Genomic DNA, 18,007 nt, shown 5'->3' with positions numbered 1-18,007 from the left:
AAGATTTAGACAATAGCGATGCACTTTTTTTTGAAGAAATTCATTCCTTTGTGAAAAACGTAGCATTTTAAATGCAGATTACTTTGCTCGCCGATATTGTTTGTTAACAAATGACATTTCAAATCTGAAATCCATCCAAAAAAATTAACAAATAACATTTCCCCAAGGATAAGGAGATATGAACCTTATAAAGAAAATGATGTACTATGAATCAATTCCAGGTTTATCAAAAAATGAATGGATTACCATGATGGTCAAATACAGAGCAATTATTTTATTCCCTATAACATAACAGAACTAAGAGCTTAGATTATCAACCAGTTTGAAGTTTTAACATATTTGAATAAGGAACACCACCAAAAACTCTTTCTGTGATAAGTGAGACTACAACTTTTTTTTTTTTTTGAAACTGAAAGTGAGAGTACAACTTAAAACTCACAGAATAATTCACACTGCTAGCCGTTCTGTCTTTTGGTATGAAGGATTAAGGTGAATAGGCAAAATGGTCATAGATCAAAGCGACCATGGTTTAATGCCTATGTCTATTTATCACTGGCATCATTCAGGACCAGGGAAGGCAAAAAGAAATAATTCATCCAAAAATTGTTCTATTATCTGTAAGAATACATAAAGGAACCACCCTTTGCTGTCTTTCAGTAGATTCATTTACTAAAATTTTCACTAGGCTAAGATCAGAACATGTGGCAAAATCAAGCAAGGATCTAAGGAAGTCAACTTTGAAGCAAAACTTTTTCTATTTTTGTGTTGGCATTTGCGTTGTCTAGAAGTCAAAACTCCTTTTGTGGACCAAATTCTTTTCCGAGTTACTGAAAAGTTTAACCAAAATGTTGGGGGACGGGACAAAGATAAAACTTCTGGCTACTAAAGGTTGGTTAAAATATACCTTCAGAAGGGAAAGCAAATGTTGATCCATGTCATTGTTAGAAAAGCAACAACTTGATCGAGTAATCAAGTCACTGGTTGAATTAAATGATAATTGTCCACCATCACCAAGAACTAAAGATTTAATTGCACACGCCACCGGAGAAGGATCTTCAATTGGGCCAGAGGAACTTATTAATTTCTGCACCAATACTTGTCAACAAAAATGGATGACAAAGAAATTATAATACCACGATAAACATGTAACGACAGGAAAGCCAAGATGTACCAAAGTAAGGGAGTTTCAACTGACCAAAAGGTTCTTGAGTTGAAGTTTAGCATTGGCAAGTATATCCATCGTGGCACTTGTAGCCTGGACAGAGCCAGAAAGACCTCCCAGGACAGACAATATGGAGCACTATTGAGAGTTGAAAGAAAGAGAGAGTTCATATCTCCAAGGAAATGTTTATCAAATGCACAACAAGACATAAGGGAGAATTAACAAAATGATTTACCTCATATCTGAAAGAAACTTCATAAAACCGCAAACGATGAAGTATATAAGTGGCAAGAGAGGCTACGTCATGCCGCTGATTGTGCAATAGTAACTTCAACAATTGATTGTATCTCTCACTGGTACCAGAAGGAATATTCTCATCCTCATGAGGCCACCATCCAAGGAAACCTTCGCAGCCAACTGAATAGCGAGTTGCCTGTTCAATAACTCCAAGGTGCAGCAATTTGAGAGCATTAGACTTCTGCAAGCTACTAGAAAAAGCATAACCAAGCTGCTCCATGCCACCACAGTTGACAAAGTGATAGCAGCTTTCTCTTGCAGAAGACACTAAAAGAGCCAGAGTCAAACAGAGAACCATGTTCTCTCTCTGAAAAGAGAAATCAAAATCAGAATCATACATGACAAAGTTTACACAAGAAAACTATAGACAGACCTAGACAATGAATAAACAGAAACCTTCTAGCTACATTAAAATGAGGATATGATATCATAAGTAAATACACAAGCTAGATATTCCGTCACCTTTGAAAGCTCACGATGAGCAGCATCATCAGGACTACTACCAAATTTAAAGTAGTGGCTTAAGGAGTCCAGCAGTTGCTTTGGAGCAGCAGTCTCAATTTCAAATTCAACCAACATAGCATCAGTTGCAAATTCAGTAGACTGGTCACCAGGTTCAAAAGTAAAGCTATTATGCATCTCCAAAAGCTCCTTTTTGGCTTCAGCAATTGCAAGTTGAACTTCTTGATTACAAACCAACTTATCCAGCCCAAGTTGCTCTTGCATTGTAGGCATAGAAGGAAAGCAAGGAGTGGCATAGATTGAGGCCACTGATAATAAAGAAGTAAGAACCTTATTTTTCACAAGTCCAAATTTTGGTGATTCCATCATTTTAAGAACAAGTTGTAATAACTGCCTGAGCTCGAGAGGAATATCCCGAGGAATACTTTTCAAAGACAACGATTTCAAAGAAGACAATGTTTGCTCAGTAGAGAGATTATTTGGACGCAATGCAGGTGGGAGATCTTCAAGGTCTCCCTGAACAACACGAACAGTATTAGCCAAAGAGCCATCTAAATCAACATCTATGTTGAATTGGCCAAGATCTTCGGTAGTGTTTCCATACACAACCAAGCTAAGGCTTCGATAGCTGCCTCGTACAACCAAATGATTGGTAACAATTGCCTGCACAAGTCATCATTCCCTTTAATGAATAGCAAAATACTTTACTTCTCATTTTCCTTTCCTGCTTAAAACTTTAAGGAGGACAAAACGTGTGACAACAATGACATAGATAAGAGTTCAAGGAGGAAAAAAGAGGGAAGTAATGTTGCAAAATAAGTTCATATTAGCTTTGTCCAACTGAAGTCTAGTATGCACCATAGATAAACCTGCTAGTTGCATATGATAGCATTGACACCACGATTATCCCCAAAAAAAAGACACCGCGGTTATTTAAAAAAAAAAAAAAAGAGAGAGAGAGAGAGAGAGAGATGGTTGTAATTACAGGGAAGACACTTGTTAGCAATGCAAATCACATAGCTCTTTCTTTCAAGTCATAAAATAAATCCATCAATTTGACATTGGATTCTTCGTTGAGGTGGAGCTTAAGAATATATGGATTAGCTTATGACAGGTGGACGCAATCATTGGGCTAATAGGTTCCATTTTTGACTGTATAGACGTCAAAAGTTATGGATATAATATACAATAAACGGTAAAACAATCCATTTGGGAACTAATTAAAACACATTCCACTCAGGGAAAAAGCTACTGTTTCAAGATAACCTGCCAGAGAAACCAGAGCATTCACACAGTAACAGGAGAATACAAAACAAATTCCTCCAAATGCACTGTGGCTAGAATATTTTTTATATAAGGATCACTGTGGCTAGAATTGAAACAATCAGTTGTAAAAGTGAACAAGAACAAGAAAATATACAGCAAGACGCCATTAAAGGCCACAAAATAAGAACTTCCAAATGGATTAATCCAAAACAAATATCTGAAGGATTTGTCATATGAACAATAATTACTTCTGAATAATAGAAATAAAATAGAGCAGTACTTTTTCCTATACACTGATTGCAAACAATGTGGATTAGTTCTTACAACAAATCCTAAAGACTAAACCCACTTTTAAGACTGTCAAGTGAATAAGACAAGAATATACAATTTTACCCACTTTTAAGACTGTCATATGAATAAGACAAGAATACACAATTTTACTTGGTACCTCAACATCAAGCACATTTGATGAAGAATGGGAATACAGGAAAGGCTGACTTAGACGCCTAAACCTTGTCTCTCCCTCGCATTGGACAAAAACTTCCAAAGCAAATGAGGGTGGTGAAGTGGCCCTGCGCAAAACGAAAGGTAGTATCAAACCATACGTCAAGAAGTATTCTCATTTTTAGTGAGAATTATATAAACTTTCATAGAAGGGTCTAAATAGGTCTTCATAAGTCATAACAATCATGACAACACATATAACATAATTCCACCAAGCTCCAGAAAAGCAAGGTGATAACAATTTCAGAAAAAAAGTATAAGCCTCTTCAAACAATAATGGGGTAAATTTGTCCTATCAGCGTAAAAGTAGATTTATGGAAAGGATGTGATATCTTCAGGATCGCTTCGTCTTCCACTCTAAAATCGCAGCAGCTCGTTTGGTAAAGAAATAACAGCAAGATCCCATATAATCTGGTCGAGAAATGCAATCATATATTCTGGTTAGACTGTTACATTAGATTTTTTTTAGTTATGAATAGCATTAAGCTAGAATTTCCCAAAAGATACTTTACTGACCTCCAAAGTTAATGTGAATGTAAGGCTTTTTTCATTGTATTTATGCACAAAAAAGAATCGTTTTACTGTATACCTCCTTACTAACAACGGCTGCTCTCATATGAAAAAGATCATAAGCTTATCAGTATTTAACATATAGGATCTTCCTTTTTATATTATATATAGGTGATTGTTCCTCCATCAAAAAAGCAGATTATTGATATTTGACATTGGATTCTGAAATGAACATGAAATAACATAGGGCTTTCCGCTTGAACCAGCTACCATATAAAGGCTTTTCATTAATTTCAGAAATAAAAACTAGGAAATTAGATGAAAATATTCTCCCTGCATTCACCACATGCATCACAAAGAGAGTAAAAAAATGTTCAAAAGGACTCCGCAAGAAGATCTTTTGCTACTATTAATTTTCTATAATACATAGCAAAAGAGCATCAATTTCACTCTTCATCGAGATTAACTCAAGTAAAAGTTATTTCATACTCACAGCCAAGAAACATACATGAGGAAGTCCTTGACTCTATCCAGAATCAAAGCCTAATGATGAAATGGTTATGGAAGACAGCATGCTCTGGAATGATGTCATCACTGCTAAACATGGAATGGAAGATAACTGGACAAGAAATATGGTAACTATACCATACAGTTGTACTGTTTGGAGAGCAATCAGGAACTTGTGGCCTATTATGCTAGCAAGGATCAGATGTAAGGTTGGGAATGGGTTAAAGGTTTCATTTTGGCATGATAAGTGGATTGATAGTACAACCCTGAAGCAGCTGCACCCTGACCTATTTGTTCTTTATCAACTTCAACAAGCTACTGTTGCTGAGATATCGACTGGACAGGGATGGAACTTGAACCTGAGAAGAAACATTGAATGATTGGGAGATAGAGAGGATAGCAGCATTTCATAATACAACGGCCACTTTCAACAACTTGACAGGAGAAAGAGACAATAGAGTGGCAGAAGCGCAACAAAGGAATTTTCTAAGTTAATTCAGCATATATAAGGATTTGAACACCTCAACTATGCAGGAGGATAACTGGATCTTGAAAAATATCTGGAGGACAAAAGTTCCATACAAAGTGAACTTGTTCAATTGTCTTTTAGAAAAGGAAGCAATGCTGACTCATGACAACTTGAACAAAAGAGGTTTCCACCTATGCTCAAGGTGTTTCTTATGTGGGGAACACAATGAGACAATCAACCATCTCTTTTTACACTACAAATGGACAGAACAGCTATGGACGATGTTCATCAGTCTGAGGAAGATCAAGTGGGTGAAACCTGGGAGCATTAAAGGAGTTCTAAACAGCTGGAATAGGGATGGAATGCAACAAAGGAGGAGGAGAGATGGAAGATTGTCCCATCATGCATATGGTGGACTGTGTGGAATGAAAGGAATCAGAGGTGCTTCGAGAGCAAACAGTGCTGTCTACAGAAGTTCAAGATGAATTGTTTAGGTCTTTATTACTTCTGGTGTAAACAGGTAGTTTTAGTGCAAACAGAAGATATTTTTGATGTTTTGGATTTACTGTAAAAGGAAGATCATGTATGGAAAATGTAGTATACCTGAGGATATATAGATTAACTGTTACCATTCTCCAAAAAAAAAAAAATTGCACCAGAACACGGCAAACCTCCTTTTCAGACAGTAAAAGACATCACAGGGTAGACCGTATTTTTAATCAACCTCCATAAAATATAATTACAACCTCCTCTATCCTGTACGGTACGATTCAAATAATTTTGATAGCAAGCAAAGTATCACATCCCTTCCATTGAAGCGAAGACCATAAGCCCATAATATATTAAGTTCTCATCCAATAGGCACTTCTTAAATCTGTTGTCATACTCAGACACGAAAAATATGCGAAACAGGCTGCTTGTCCAAGTAGTTTGCTAAAGCCCAATGGTAAGAGAGCAGCGTATGATGTGTGGGTTAGGCCACGTCATGAGTTCGAAACCTTGCCGCAAACAAAAGTCTGGTTTTAAGTGGAGAAGGGCATAGCGGGAGGCCATTATCCTCCGAGTTTGGCAAAATGTGACACTGGCCCTTGGGCATTTCTCGATTATCAATAACAAAAGTTGGCTGCTGATCAATTGAAGTTCCAATATCACTAGGTAAGATACTTGGGAAAGTGACTTCTACCAGACAATCCCTCCAAAACTATAAGCTTTACAAACTAATCATAAAAATCCACATTAAGACTCATAATAAGAGGATAAAGATACACTTTTTCTAGCTTCTCCTCAACTTGCTACTACTGCTAACTATCATCTATTTTTCTTTGTACCATTGTGATTACTAAGCATCGTTGTCAAAGGCTCAATTAAGGCGCGATTCAGCCCAGAAGCTCACAAAACCTCAGGGAGGGCGCTTCACCTCGATTAAGTAAGCAAGACACTAAGGCGTGCATCTTATTGCCCATGCATTGTATTTTGAATCGAGTGGTACTAAACAATACACATAATCAGCAAATTAGATATATTAGTCATTAAGAAAAACATTATGAATGAATTTGTCACTCTTTTCTTGCGTTACAAATATTTCATTTCCTGCATTACACTTTTTTACTAAAGCCCACACTTTAACTGCGCTTTCCACTTAAAGCGTCACTAGAATTTTACAGCCATGGACTGAAAACTCATGTGTAAAATTTGACATTCTACCATGTGCATGATTGTGCCTGCGAATATCCATTCATCTCAAGTTTCACAATCAAAGGATCTGTCCCTTTGAACAAACTTAATAAGTTCAGAAAAGCACTTCTAAATTGAATTTTAACAACTTCCAGGTGCGGAATAACACTTTGCATCTTCTTGATTCCAGCTATGAATCTACTTACTTCATCAAAAAACATCCAGGTGTGGACTTCATAAAAAAAACTTTCAGGTGTGGATTCCCAGTCTTTGGACACTAATCTTGACCACTGTTAACACTTCACAGAACCCAGTCTGAGATTTTCAACTTCCCTTTGTGATTCCTTGAACCTGTAATCACATCATTTCCAAACTATTCGGCTTCAAAGCTGAGCAGAACCAGCCCTAAAACTTCAGCCTTCGATATTTAACACAGGCATATATTTATCTCTAACCAGTCTTTGACAAATTTGGCCCCTACACTTTCTAAAGAATGGCACATCTCAGACAAATCCTTTTTGTTTTGCTCCCCTACTTCTCATTGTCAATGTTGATAACTTGATTGTCTGAAAGTCTCAAAACCACCCCCTTCCATTGTAAGCATAATATACAGTGTATCAAGGGGGTGTGTGTGTGTGTGTATGTGTGTGTGAGAGAGAGTGCGCGCGCGCGTGTGTAAACTGGCACTAATGCAATAAAACATCAATAGTAACTACGACCTAGAACTCTTTGAATTCACACTTTTAGCGACAACTTAAATACAGCTTTGTGCAACACTACTTCATGGTGCAAAATAAATGTAGTGAAAGCTTAATTCAAGAAAATAATGACAATCACCAGCACCTGTGCTGTTCCACCTAACCGAATAAGCAAATATGAATAGAAACCGTACCCCACGAGCTTGAGTGAAGAACATGCGGAAGTGGCATTCTGTTCAAGAAACTCGCAAGCACTGACGACAACCGGCTCCGAAAATAACACCTGGAATCACACAGATGATAACACAATGACATCAAATAAATAAAGTAGAAAAAGAAAATAGATAAAACACAACAATTTCTCCACATAACATGCCCTTAGTCCCATCCCCCCCCCACCCCCACCCCACCCCACCCCTCTACATAAAATTTAAACTACAACTACTAAATGAATTGAAAATTAATCGTAACAAGTTAGCATTGCCTATATAACCACAATTAGAAATAGTTACCTCGTCAACATACTCGTCAAGTTGAGGGTGGAGAAAAGTGTGGGCAAAGAGCACACACGGTTCCGGTCGACCCATACCCGCCGGAACAACTTGACCCGAGAACCGTTAAATCTGAATCTGTGTTTTTTGTTGCGCTAGGGTTTTACCACATTGAGAAAGAGGAGGAAGAAGAAGAAGATGTAATGTAAGGAGAAGCGTCTGATTAAACTCGATTATGGTATTTATGTCATTAGCTTTGACGGTGCTACAAAGTTTTCCCATATTTTCCACCCTCTTTTTATTTTAAGTTTTATTTAAAAAAAAAAAAAAAAAGTTGTAAAAGTAACTTTCATTAGTTTTTTTTTTTTTAGGCAAATAACTTTTTTTTTGTGATTTTGTAAAATTATTTAAATATTTTAATTATTAACTATATTGAGTTGTAATTGTGTAATTGTGTAATATGTAAGTTTGTGTTTAAAATACTTAAAGAATTTATGTACAAATTTACATCGAAAATTCGGTGTTTTGACTTTGAACTCGTAACTCCTTCACATAAGTTGCACGTGACTAAACGGTGCTTTATTGCAAGTTTTCATTTTCAAATCAATTTAAATATTTGTTAATTTATGTCCTATTTACTTTAAGTTAAACTAATCTTAACAAATGGAATAGAGAATTTTTTTTATTATATTATTTTATAGTACTGAAATAGTCAATCAGTAAATGTGTTAGGGAGGAGGACAAATGGCGCAACTGGAATGCAGAAAAGAGCTAGGAATTTTGTTTTGAAAATTATATTCTATGGATTATCGTACTATTAAGAATATAATTAGTCTAAGTTGTTTATAAGCTAAATCGTGATAATAACCCCCCTATAATTTTGACTAATTTCTCAACTCGTGAGCACTTCACTTGGAAGTATTTTATGTGTTTACCTAACTTATATGTTTGGCTCTAAGAACTCTAATTTATTCTTTTTTATATTGCAACAGGCAAGCTCTCATTATTTTGAATCTTTAAAATTAAGCAAATTATACTTTTGTACATTGTTTATGGGTTTAAACCATTTTTTATCTAACCTTTTAAGAAAAACTCGTGCACATATATAATAACATCTCTTGAAAGTAATTTTAAAATAGATTCACTAATAGTGTACATAAAATATGTGTCTTGCCCTACAAATGTATAAATTTAGAGTTTTAATCCATCTTCATTTATAAATCATGTTCGGAGAGATACATTAAGTTTGAATTTTCTTGCTTTTTGTATCAAGACATATATGCAAAGAGTTTCACAATGGATTGAAAAAAAAAATCAATAAATTGGATGGTGTAAATGTTGTATTAAGAGTACTAAACAACTTTCAGTGATATACAAAAATGTAAATCTTTTTATTAGCCTACACATTCCAAGAAATTGAATCGCATATGATTACTACATATTCAATTTCTTACTCACTTATTATCGGTATTTTTTTAAAGCAGCATGTATTTAGAAGAACACAATGTAATATTCTTACACCTTCCTGAACATGACTTCTAAAGGCTCATTACTCAGAGCCAAAAGTGTTTGGCCATTCTTCTGCACAAAAATTTCAATGTTCTTGCAAATCACATCATAATAATTACATACACTTGGACAAAATACAAACTTATATTCAGCTCCGTATTTCACAATCTTGAACCAATTGCTATAAGTGTCAAGATCAGAATTTCCTTTCACTCTGCCATCAATTATCACATGATCCTCCTTATGAGGATTATAGTGATTGAGCCTCCAGACGTTGGAGTGATATTGGCATATAGTATGAGTCTCTTGAACTCAACATTTAGATTAGTAGACTCGCGAATTACACCCTTTTTGAAATTCATAGGGATGAAATTTATTGAAAGGCCTGGGTCGTTAGGATTGAGACGTGGGCCCAAGTGGACAAACTTGGGTTTCAATAAATGCTAGCCCAAGTTCGCCTCCTAAATCCTTCCTTACTGGCACGACCATGTAATCGAACCCTGCTCGAATAATTTTTCTTGTCGTGTAGGGCACTGGATTGGTTGCAGAAAGTGCTTCAGAAAGTAAAGGATTTGATATAACCGTTAATGTAATTAAGATAAGGCAAGATAGTGTTGTTTTCTTCCTTGTGTAAAGATTATTTCGAATTTTTTAAGGGGTCGTTTGGTACACGGTATTAGCTCGGATATCCAACACTAACTATGGGATTAATTTTGTACCAAACAAAGTATAAAATGTATCTCAAACTTAAAGATGGGATATCCCATCTTATCTCATTAATCCTGGGATTATTTTATCCCATCTCCTTGATGGGATAAATTAGTCCCAAGAGATGGGATAAATTAGTCCCAGGATTATAATCCTGAAATAAGTTTGTCTACGTACCAAACGACCACTAATAGTACTATTTTATCAATGAGTCCGGCACTCGGACTGGATTAAATCTCCATGTGCACAACTCAATTCAGAGGTGAAACTAAAACTTTGAGTTTATTGGTTCTAAATTTTAGAGAAAAAAAAAGTTATTGGGGTCTTGATAAGTTATTTTTATCTATACATGTTAAATGGATTAGTAATATAAATTACTACTATATATAAGTGTCAATAGGGTTTTTTTGTAGTCCTCACATCCTCAAAGCACCCTATAGGAATTTTACATATTGGTGTTGTGAATTATCCTTGCATATTTTCATTTTTTCATTTTTGTCTCATTCACTACTAAAGGCCACCTCACATATGGGCTTTTATAATTGGTGTGTTGTGTATACCTCTTCTTGGTGCTCATTAGATTATTCTTCTAGCGGAAAAGGGCAAAAAATACCCCTAACGTATGAGAAAAGGCTCACAAATATCCTTTATCCACCTATTGGTCTAAAAACGCCCTTAACCTATTTTTTTGGCTCAAAAAAACCCCTCAAACTTGTTGGGAAGAAACAAGCAATAACCAAATTGCACGACGAGTTAACAGCGAAAGAAATACCCAAGTCAAAACTTCCCACACTATTTGAACCAAGAGAAGACAATAAATACTAACACAAATGGAAATTCGGGCAGCAGCTATACCAATAATAAAATAGCAAAGCAAGTATAAATAAATCGAATGCAACAGACACCAAATTTACGTGGTAAAACCCCTTCAAGGTGAAGAGGAAACATCCATGGGACCTCCAGCCGACAAAAGCTCCACTATAATCAACAAGAGTTACAACAATGTTCTCCAAATGGCTATAACAACAAATCCAAGCACAGAGCAACAATACGTAAAAGATAGTTCCAAAACTAATGAAAAAAGGAGAGAAATCACCCCAAAAAAACGAGCTACTGTTCATACTCAAAAATTGGAGTTACAGACTACAAACTACGATCTCCACCGTTGAAAGCTAAGAACCAGATGCTGAGAACCCCCAGTTCAAATTTCAGCACGATCTAACGGTTAACGAATCCTAAAACACAATTTAAAGCGGACTGCTGTAGCAGAAAATTTCTGAACAAAAATCTGCTTTCTCTCTCACGTTTTTCTCTCTATATGGCTGCTATGAATTCACTCTTGTGTTATGAAAAAAGGACCTAAATTGATCCTATATATAGAGGAATTTTTGGGCAAAAGTAGTCTGGTCCAAATTGGATTGGGTTTTATTAATCCAATTCTACATAGGAAGGGAAAACCCAAAAACCTAACAATTCTCCCCCTCCCGACTATGTGGAGGAATCTGTCATCCCGGCGATCAAGCAACACTCTAAATCTAGACTTGCAGCCAAGCCCATAACAACCCGAATGGATGACATCTTCACAACTAGAGAAAAAATTTCATCAAAATGAACTCCCTTCTTCTGATTAAAGCCTTTGACAACCAATCTAGCCTTGTATCATGGAATTGGGTTACCATCTTCATGTTTCACCCTAAAGACCCACCTATTTTTCAAAGCTTTTCTATCTCTATGAAGCTTAACCCAATCAAATGTATAATTATCATGCAAGGATTTAATCTCATCTTGCATAGCATCAAACCACCTTTCTTTTTCTTCACTGTCCATGGCCTCATCAAAACTTTCAGGTTCTCCCCCATCAGTCAAGAGTACAAATTCATTGGGAGAATAACGAGATAAAGGTACTTTCTCTCTAATAGATCTTCTGAGAGAACTCTCTGAAGCATCAATAGCAGCTGATTATTGGCCAACCACATCATTTTCCACTGGAGCATCAACAATATCATGCTGGCCATTCTAAACATGATCACTATCTTCACTATCAACTTGATCTTCATTATTTTGAAGACTTTCTTCAGGTGCAATAGTCACAGGAACTGGATCAACATCAACTAAGCTCTCATTGCTCTGAGAATCAACCTTCTCAGCTTTGTCAAAATCTTCAATTGTCTGGTCTTCAAAGAACACAACATCATGGCTTCTAACAAGTTTCTTCTCAACTGGATCATAGAAACGATAGCCAAATTCGTCTTGACCATAACCAATGAAGATACACTGCCTAGTTTTAACTTCCAGCTTTGACCTCTCATCCTTAGGAACATGCACAAAAGCCTTACACTCGAAGACTCTCATATGAACATAAAAGACATCCTTACCAAACCAAACTCTGTCAGGGACATCACCATCCAAAGCAACAATAGGAGATAAATAGATAACATAAGCAGCAGTATTAAGTGCTTCCGCCCAAAATGAATCTGGAAACTTAGCATCTGAAAGCAAACATCTAACCCTCTCAACTAGAGTTCTGTTCATCCTCTCTGCTAAACCATTTAACTGATGAGTCTTTGGAGGAGTTTTCTGATGCCGAATACCCTGCTGTCTACAATAATTATCAAAAGGACCAATGTATTCACCTCTATTGTCTGAGCGGATGCATTTTAGTTTCTTCCCTGTCTGGCTCTCAACCAAGGCCTGAAAAGTCTTGCACACATCATGTACTTGATCCTTGGACTTCAAAGGAAATACCCAAAGTTTGCGAGAATAATCATCAATAAAAGTCACAAAGTAAAGTGCACCACCACGAGAGCTCACTTTAAAAGGACCACACAAATCAGAATGTACCAACTCCAGCAAATCCAGCTTTCTTGAAGGAGAATGACTGTGAAAAGAAACTCTTTTCTGTTTCCTGGCTAAGCAATGAACACATTTCTTTAAATTTGCTTATTTCACTCCAGAAAGCAAATTCTTCTTAACCAAGTTATCAATCCCCTTTTCACTCATATGACTCAGTGTCACGACACAGCTCGCCATGATTGGAACCCAACTAAATCCTAGTAGGCGAACCAACACATAAGATCTCTATTCATTCAAGTCTGATTTTATATTAAACAAGTTAAACGATTATACTCATTCACACATCAAATAAACTGGGTAATTCATGCCATAAAATACTGAAACAAGTGCGGAAGTCTAACTATTACAAATTTCTCAGAATCCGAAAGTCATCGTACAAGACTCTAAGCCAAAAACACGTCTAAGAACTGAAATCTATCTAATAAATATCCATAATGTCTAGAATAAGAAAATACATCATAAGTAGAAGATTTTCGGGCGGCCTGGCATGAGAAGGAGCTCACCCCAAAATCTGTCAGCAAATATCCTCCACGCTAGATGTGAGGATGAGTAGCGGTCTCTATATCTAAATCTGCACTTAAAGAATGTAGTATGGTAGTATCAGTACAAACACTATGTACCGGTAAGCATCATAGGCCGACTAAGATTAGTATCATGCATATCATATGACATCACTAAAATAAACAAGCCAGTCAATCATACACGAATATCAATTCATCACAACAAGTCAGCCACAGACAAACACAACAGATCACTGAATTTCCAAGAATCACAAACACGTCAACTACGACGGAGATAGAAGTACGCTATACCCCCACTTCCTATACACACATACTATATGATGTCATAGCTCAGTAGTCATGACCTGTAGGGGACCGATGGTGTCTATGTACCACTCGTTCCGGAACACTCCTCAGACCCGAGTATAACCTACGCTCTGGAACGAACCTCGGACGCGGGATATAACAATAAACCGCTCGTTTCCGGAACTAACCTCGGACCACGAGCCCATAATATAGGCCACATATGTGTCTTGTCATACCTTTTACAGAACAATGTTTCTTACCTTCTCAATATCCATATTCACCTCATCATTTCATGTCACAATACCCTCGAGAAGACTATATTAACTTCTCCTCACAATACAACCACTGCAGATTAAATCACACGGGAATAATGGCATGAAGCCTACACGACATTCAATCACAACATATAGGAGCTCAACCATACAATATCATATAATGAACATTAGACATGCTTTCTCCTAATGAAATCACAAACATACATTTAACTAACCAAAGTCTAACTCAAGTAAACTGTAACCTACCTCAAAGCAGAGCTGGAACAATGCAAGTTACTCTGCTATAACCTTTCCTTTCCTCAAAGCCTCAGAACGCTCAAAGTCTAGAAATAGAAGGCTCAATGAGTCATAATACTCAATCACAAGTTCCAATGCAAGAATATCCTTCCCTTACCCCATTCCAAGAGGTGGATGATTTTCTAGGTGGTAAACAACCTATCTAGACCCTTAGTAATCATTACTCATCACTTTATAACAACATTCTATCAATATTCCCATTACAAGTAGTTTTCCATGGCAAGACACTATTTTTATATAACCCTAGGTCTTCAATCACTTACTTTATGTCTATAAATGTTCAATTTATGACAAATAGCAACTAACCAACACATTTAGATGATAACTAAGTGATAATAATCATAACCCATCAAGTTTAGAAGTTTCATTAATATTCTAGGGTTTCTAATTCAATTTCACCATTAAAGACCCATGGGGATGATTACAATAATGAAGGGGAAAGGAATGATAGAATGAAAGCAATGAAACTTACCTCACAAGATTGTCTTTCCCTAGCTTAAAAATTCTCTCTAAGTGCTTGTTGGGAAGTGTGCTGGGGTGTTATGAATGAGAAAATAAAACTAAGGCACTTAAAACCTGGTTACTGCCTCCCATCGACCGTTGTGGCGGTAGCTACGCCGCTGCAGCGGTCCCCAACTTTCCCGCCTGACCGCTATGGCGGTCGGTTCACCGCTATAGCGGTACCGCCATAGCGGTCCACCTTCCGCCACAGCGGCCACCAAAGAAATGGTTAGCTACTTGCAGTGGTCGAGTCATCGCTATAACAGTACCGCCGCAGTGGTAATCCCACCGCTGCAGCGGTCCAATTTGGGCAGTGAGGTCAGTTTCTGTCCAGTTTTTCTCCCTATCACCCCACATTTCATCCAAGGCCTCAAAACGCAATACGAAACATGCATACATACAAAAAGACGCCCTACGAATCCACCCGTGACCTCGAAATTCCCAATCGAGTCCTAAATTTTCATAACGACCGGAAGGGTCGTTACACTCAGCCTTCTATGCATAATTCTGATGAAGTATCATTCTCCACCAAATTTACCGAGTCACCACAAATAGAGCCCTGAAATAAGTACAAGTTAGACATCTTGTAACCTCGAGCCACAACCATTGAACCTCTAACTAGCTTCCACTAGTCACCACCAAAGGTTTGATCATAACCCTCATCATTAAGTTTTCCTACAGAAATTAAATTCAGACGAACATCTGGAGCATGCTTGACATTGTTAAGAACCAACCTCGAGTCGTTCTTACTTTTCAAGAAAACTGTGCCGATGCCAAGTACCTCAACCACACTATTATTGCCTATTCGTAACATTTTAAAATTACCAAGAGTGTAAGAAGAAAACAATTCCTTCTTTGGCGTGATATGAGAAGTGGCACCTGAATCCACAAACCAGGTAGACTCATCACAAACAAGATTAATATCATTTTTACCACAAGCAATAAGAAGATCATTTTCAGCAACAACAACAACACGATTTTCATTATCGCCTTCTTTCTTTTGCCTTTTCTGATCTCTCTTAAACTTGTAACAATGTTTCTTGATGTGCCTTTTCAAGTGGCAATAGTCACATGTAAGATTCTTGTACCTGGAGGATCTTGACTTGATTCTACTTTTGCCTCTGTCATTCTGACCTCTGAAGTTACTTCTCCCCCTGTCTTCAGTAACTAAAACATCGGAGTGTGAAGCGGAAGAAGACGAAGCTTGAGATCTTCTTCTCATCTCTTCATTCAAAACACCACTCTTAGCATATTCCATAGTTACACCATCACTGGGAGCAAAATTAGTCAAAGAAACTCTTTCCCAAGAGTCTGGCAAAGTATTAAGAAGCCAAAGTCCCCGTATTTCTTCATCAAACTTGACACAGATAGCTGATCAAGGACACCCTGAAAATCATTTATATGATCAGAAATGGGATTGCCCTCTTTGTATCTAATATTCATCAACTGTTTCAGTAGGAACAACTTATTATTGCCAGTCTTCGAAGCATAAAGTGTCTCGAGTGTTTCCCCATAAGCTTTTAGCATTTGTCTCATTCACAATATGATTTTGAACATTATCTTCAACCCATTGCCTAATATAGCCACAAACCTGTAAGTGCTCAAATTCCCAATCCTCATCTTCAATAGACTCGGGTTTCTTAGAAGCGAACACTGGTAAATGCAATTTCTTGACAAATAGAAGATCTTTCATCTTGATTTTCTAAATATGGTAATTACTGCCATTTAAGCAGACCATCTTGCTCATATTTGCCTCCATCACTCAAATAGACGATCAACAGAAACAAATACAACCACAAGCTCTGATACCACTTTGTTGGCAAGAAACAAGCAATAACCAAATTGCACGACGAGATAACAACGGAAGAAATACCCAAGTCAAAACTTCTCACACTATTTGAACCAAGGAAAGACAATAAATACTAGCACAAATAGGGCAGCAGATATACCAACAAAAAATAACAAAGCAAGCAAAAATAAATCGAATACAAGAGACACAAAATTTACGTGGTAAAAACCCCTTCAAGGTGAAGAGGAAACATCCACGGGACCTCCGGCCCACAAAAGCTCCACTATAATCAACAAGAGTTACAACAATGTTATCCAAATGGCTACAACAACAAAGCCAAGCACGGAGAAACAATACGTAAAAGATAGCACCAAAACTAGTGAAGAAATGAGAGAAATCACCCCCAAAAATGAGCTACCATCCGTACTCGAAAAATGGAGCTACAGACCACAAAATACGATCTTCACCGTTGAAAGCTAAGAACTAGATGCTGAGAATCCCCTATTCAAATTTCAAAATGATCCAACGGTTAACGAATCAAAATACAATTTAAAGCGGACTGCTGTAGCAGAAAATTTCTGGACGAAAATCTGCTTTCTCTCTCACGTTTTTCTCTCTATATGGCTGCTATGAATTCACTCTTGTGTTCTGAAAATAAGACCTAAATTGATCCTATATATAGAGGAATTTTTGGGCAAAAGTAGCCTGGTCCAAATTGGATTGGTATTTTTTAATCCAATTCTACATAGGAAGGAAAAATTCAAAAACCTAACATTGTCTCATTCATTACTAAAGGTCACCTCCCATATGGGCTTTTATAATTGGTGTGTTATGTATATCTCTTCTTGGTGCTTATTAGATTATTCTTCTAACGGAAAAGGGCAAAAAATACCCTAACGTATGGGAAAAGGCTCACAAATACCCTTCATCCACCTATTGATCTAAAAATATCCTTAACCTATTTTTTTGGCTCAAAAATACCCCTCAAACTAACACCCTAAACTTAATGATTTTTTCAAATTTGAAAAAGTCACGCGTCTTAGTATGATTAGTCACATATATTATTTAATTTAAAAAATAAACCCCACCCACTTTTAAACTCAAACCCGTTAACCCGACCCGTTTCTTTTAATCAAATGTTCAAAACCCACATTGCCATTTCCTGCAATTCTCTCTACTATTTGAAAGGTTAAATTAACAAGTTGATAAACTTTAGTCAATCGCATTTA

At 36.8% G+C, this 18,007-nt stretch overlaps 1 protein-coding gene across 1 annotated transcript in view; it reads right to left on the bottom strand.

Annotated features, from left to right (window-relative positions):
- LOC132632435 (protein virilizer homolog) overlaps positions 1–18,007 on the bottom strand; it is a 38,760-nt gene that overhangs the window by 18,499 nt on the left and 2,254 nt on the right. Inside the window, exons 2-8 of the mRNA XM_060348360.1 lie at positions 8,062–8,183; positions 7,744–7,832; positions 3,636–3,759; positions 1,922–2,584; positions 1,398–1,766; positions 1,196–1,300; positions 905–1,084 (exon numbers count right to left, since the gene is read on the bottom strand). Coding sequence (XP_060204343.1) covers positions 905–1,084; positions 1,196–1,300; positions 1,398–1,766; positions 1,922–2,584; positions 3,636–3,759; positions 7,744–7,832; positions 8,062–8,136 — 1,605 coding nt within the window. The 5' untranslated portion in view covers positions 8,137–8,183. The remainder of the gene's footprint in view (positions 1–904; positions 1,085–1,195; positions 1,301–1,397; positions 1,767–1,921; positions 2,585–3,635; positions 3,760–7,743; positions 7,833–8,061; positions 8,184–18,007) is intronic.

Source organism: Lycium barbarum, chromosome 3 (assembly GCF_019175385.1).
Source record: "Lycium barbarum isolate Lr01 chromosome 3, ASM1917538v2, whole genome shotgun sequence".
Lineage (NCBI taxonomy): Eukaryota > Viridiplantae > Streptophyta > Magnoliopsida > Solanales > Solanaceae > Lycium > Lycium barbarum.
Note: the sequence above shows the minus strand (reverse complement) of the source record. Positions and strands in the feature narration are given on the sequence as shown.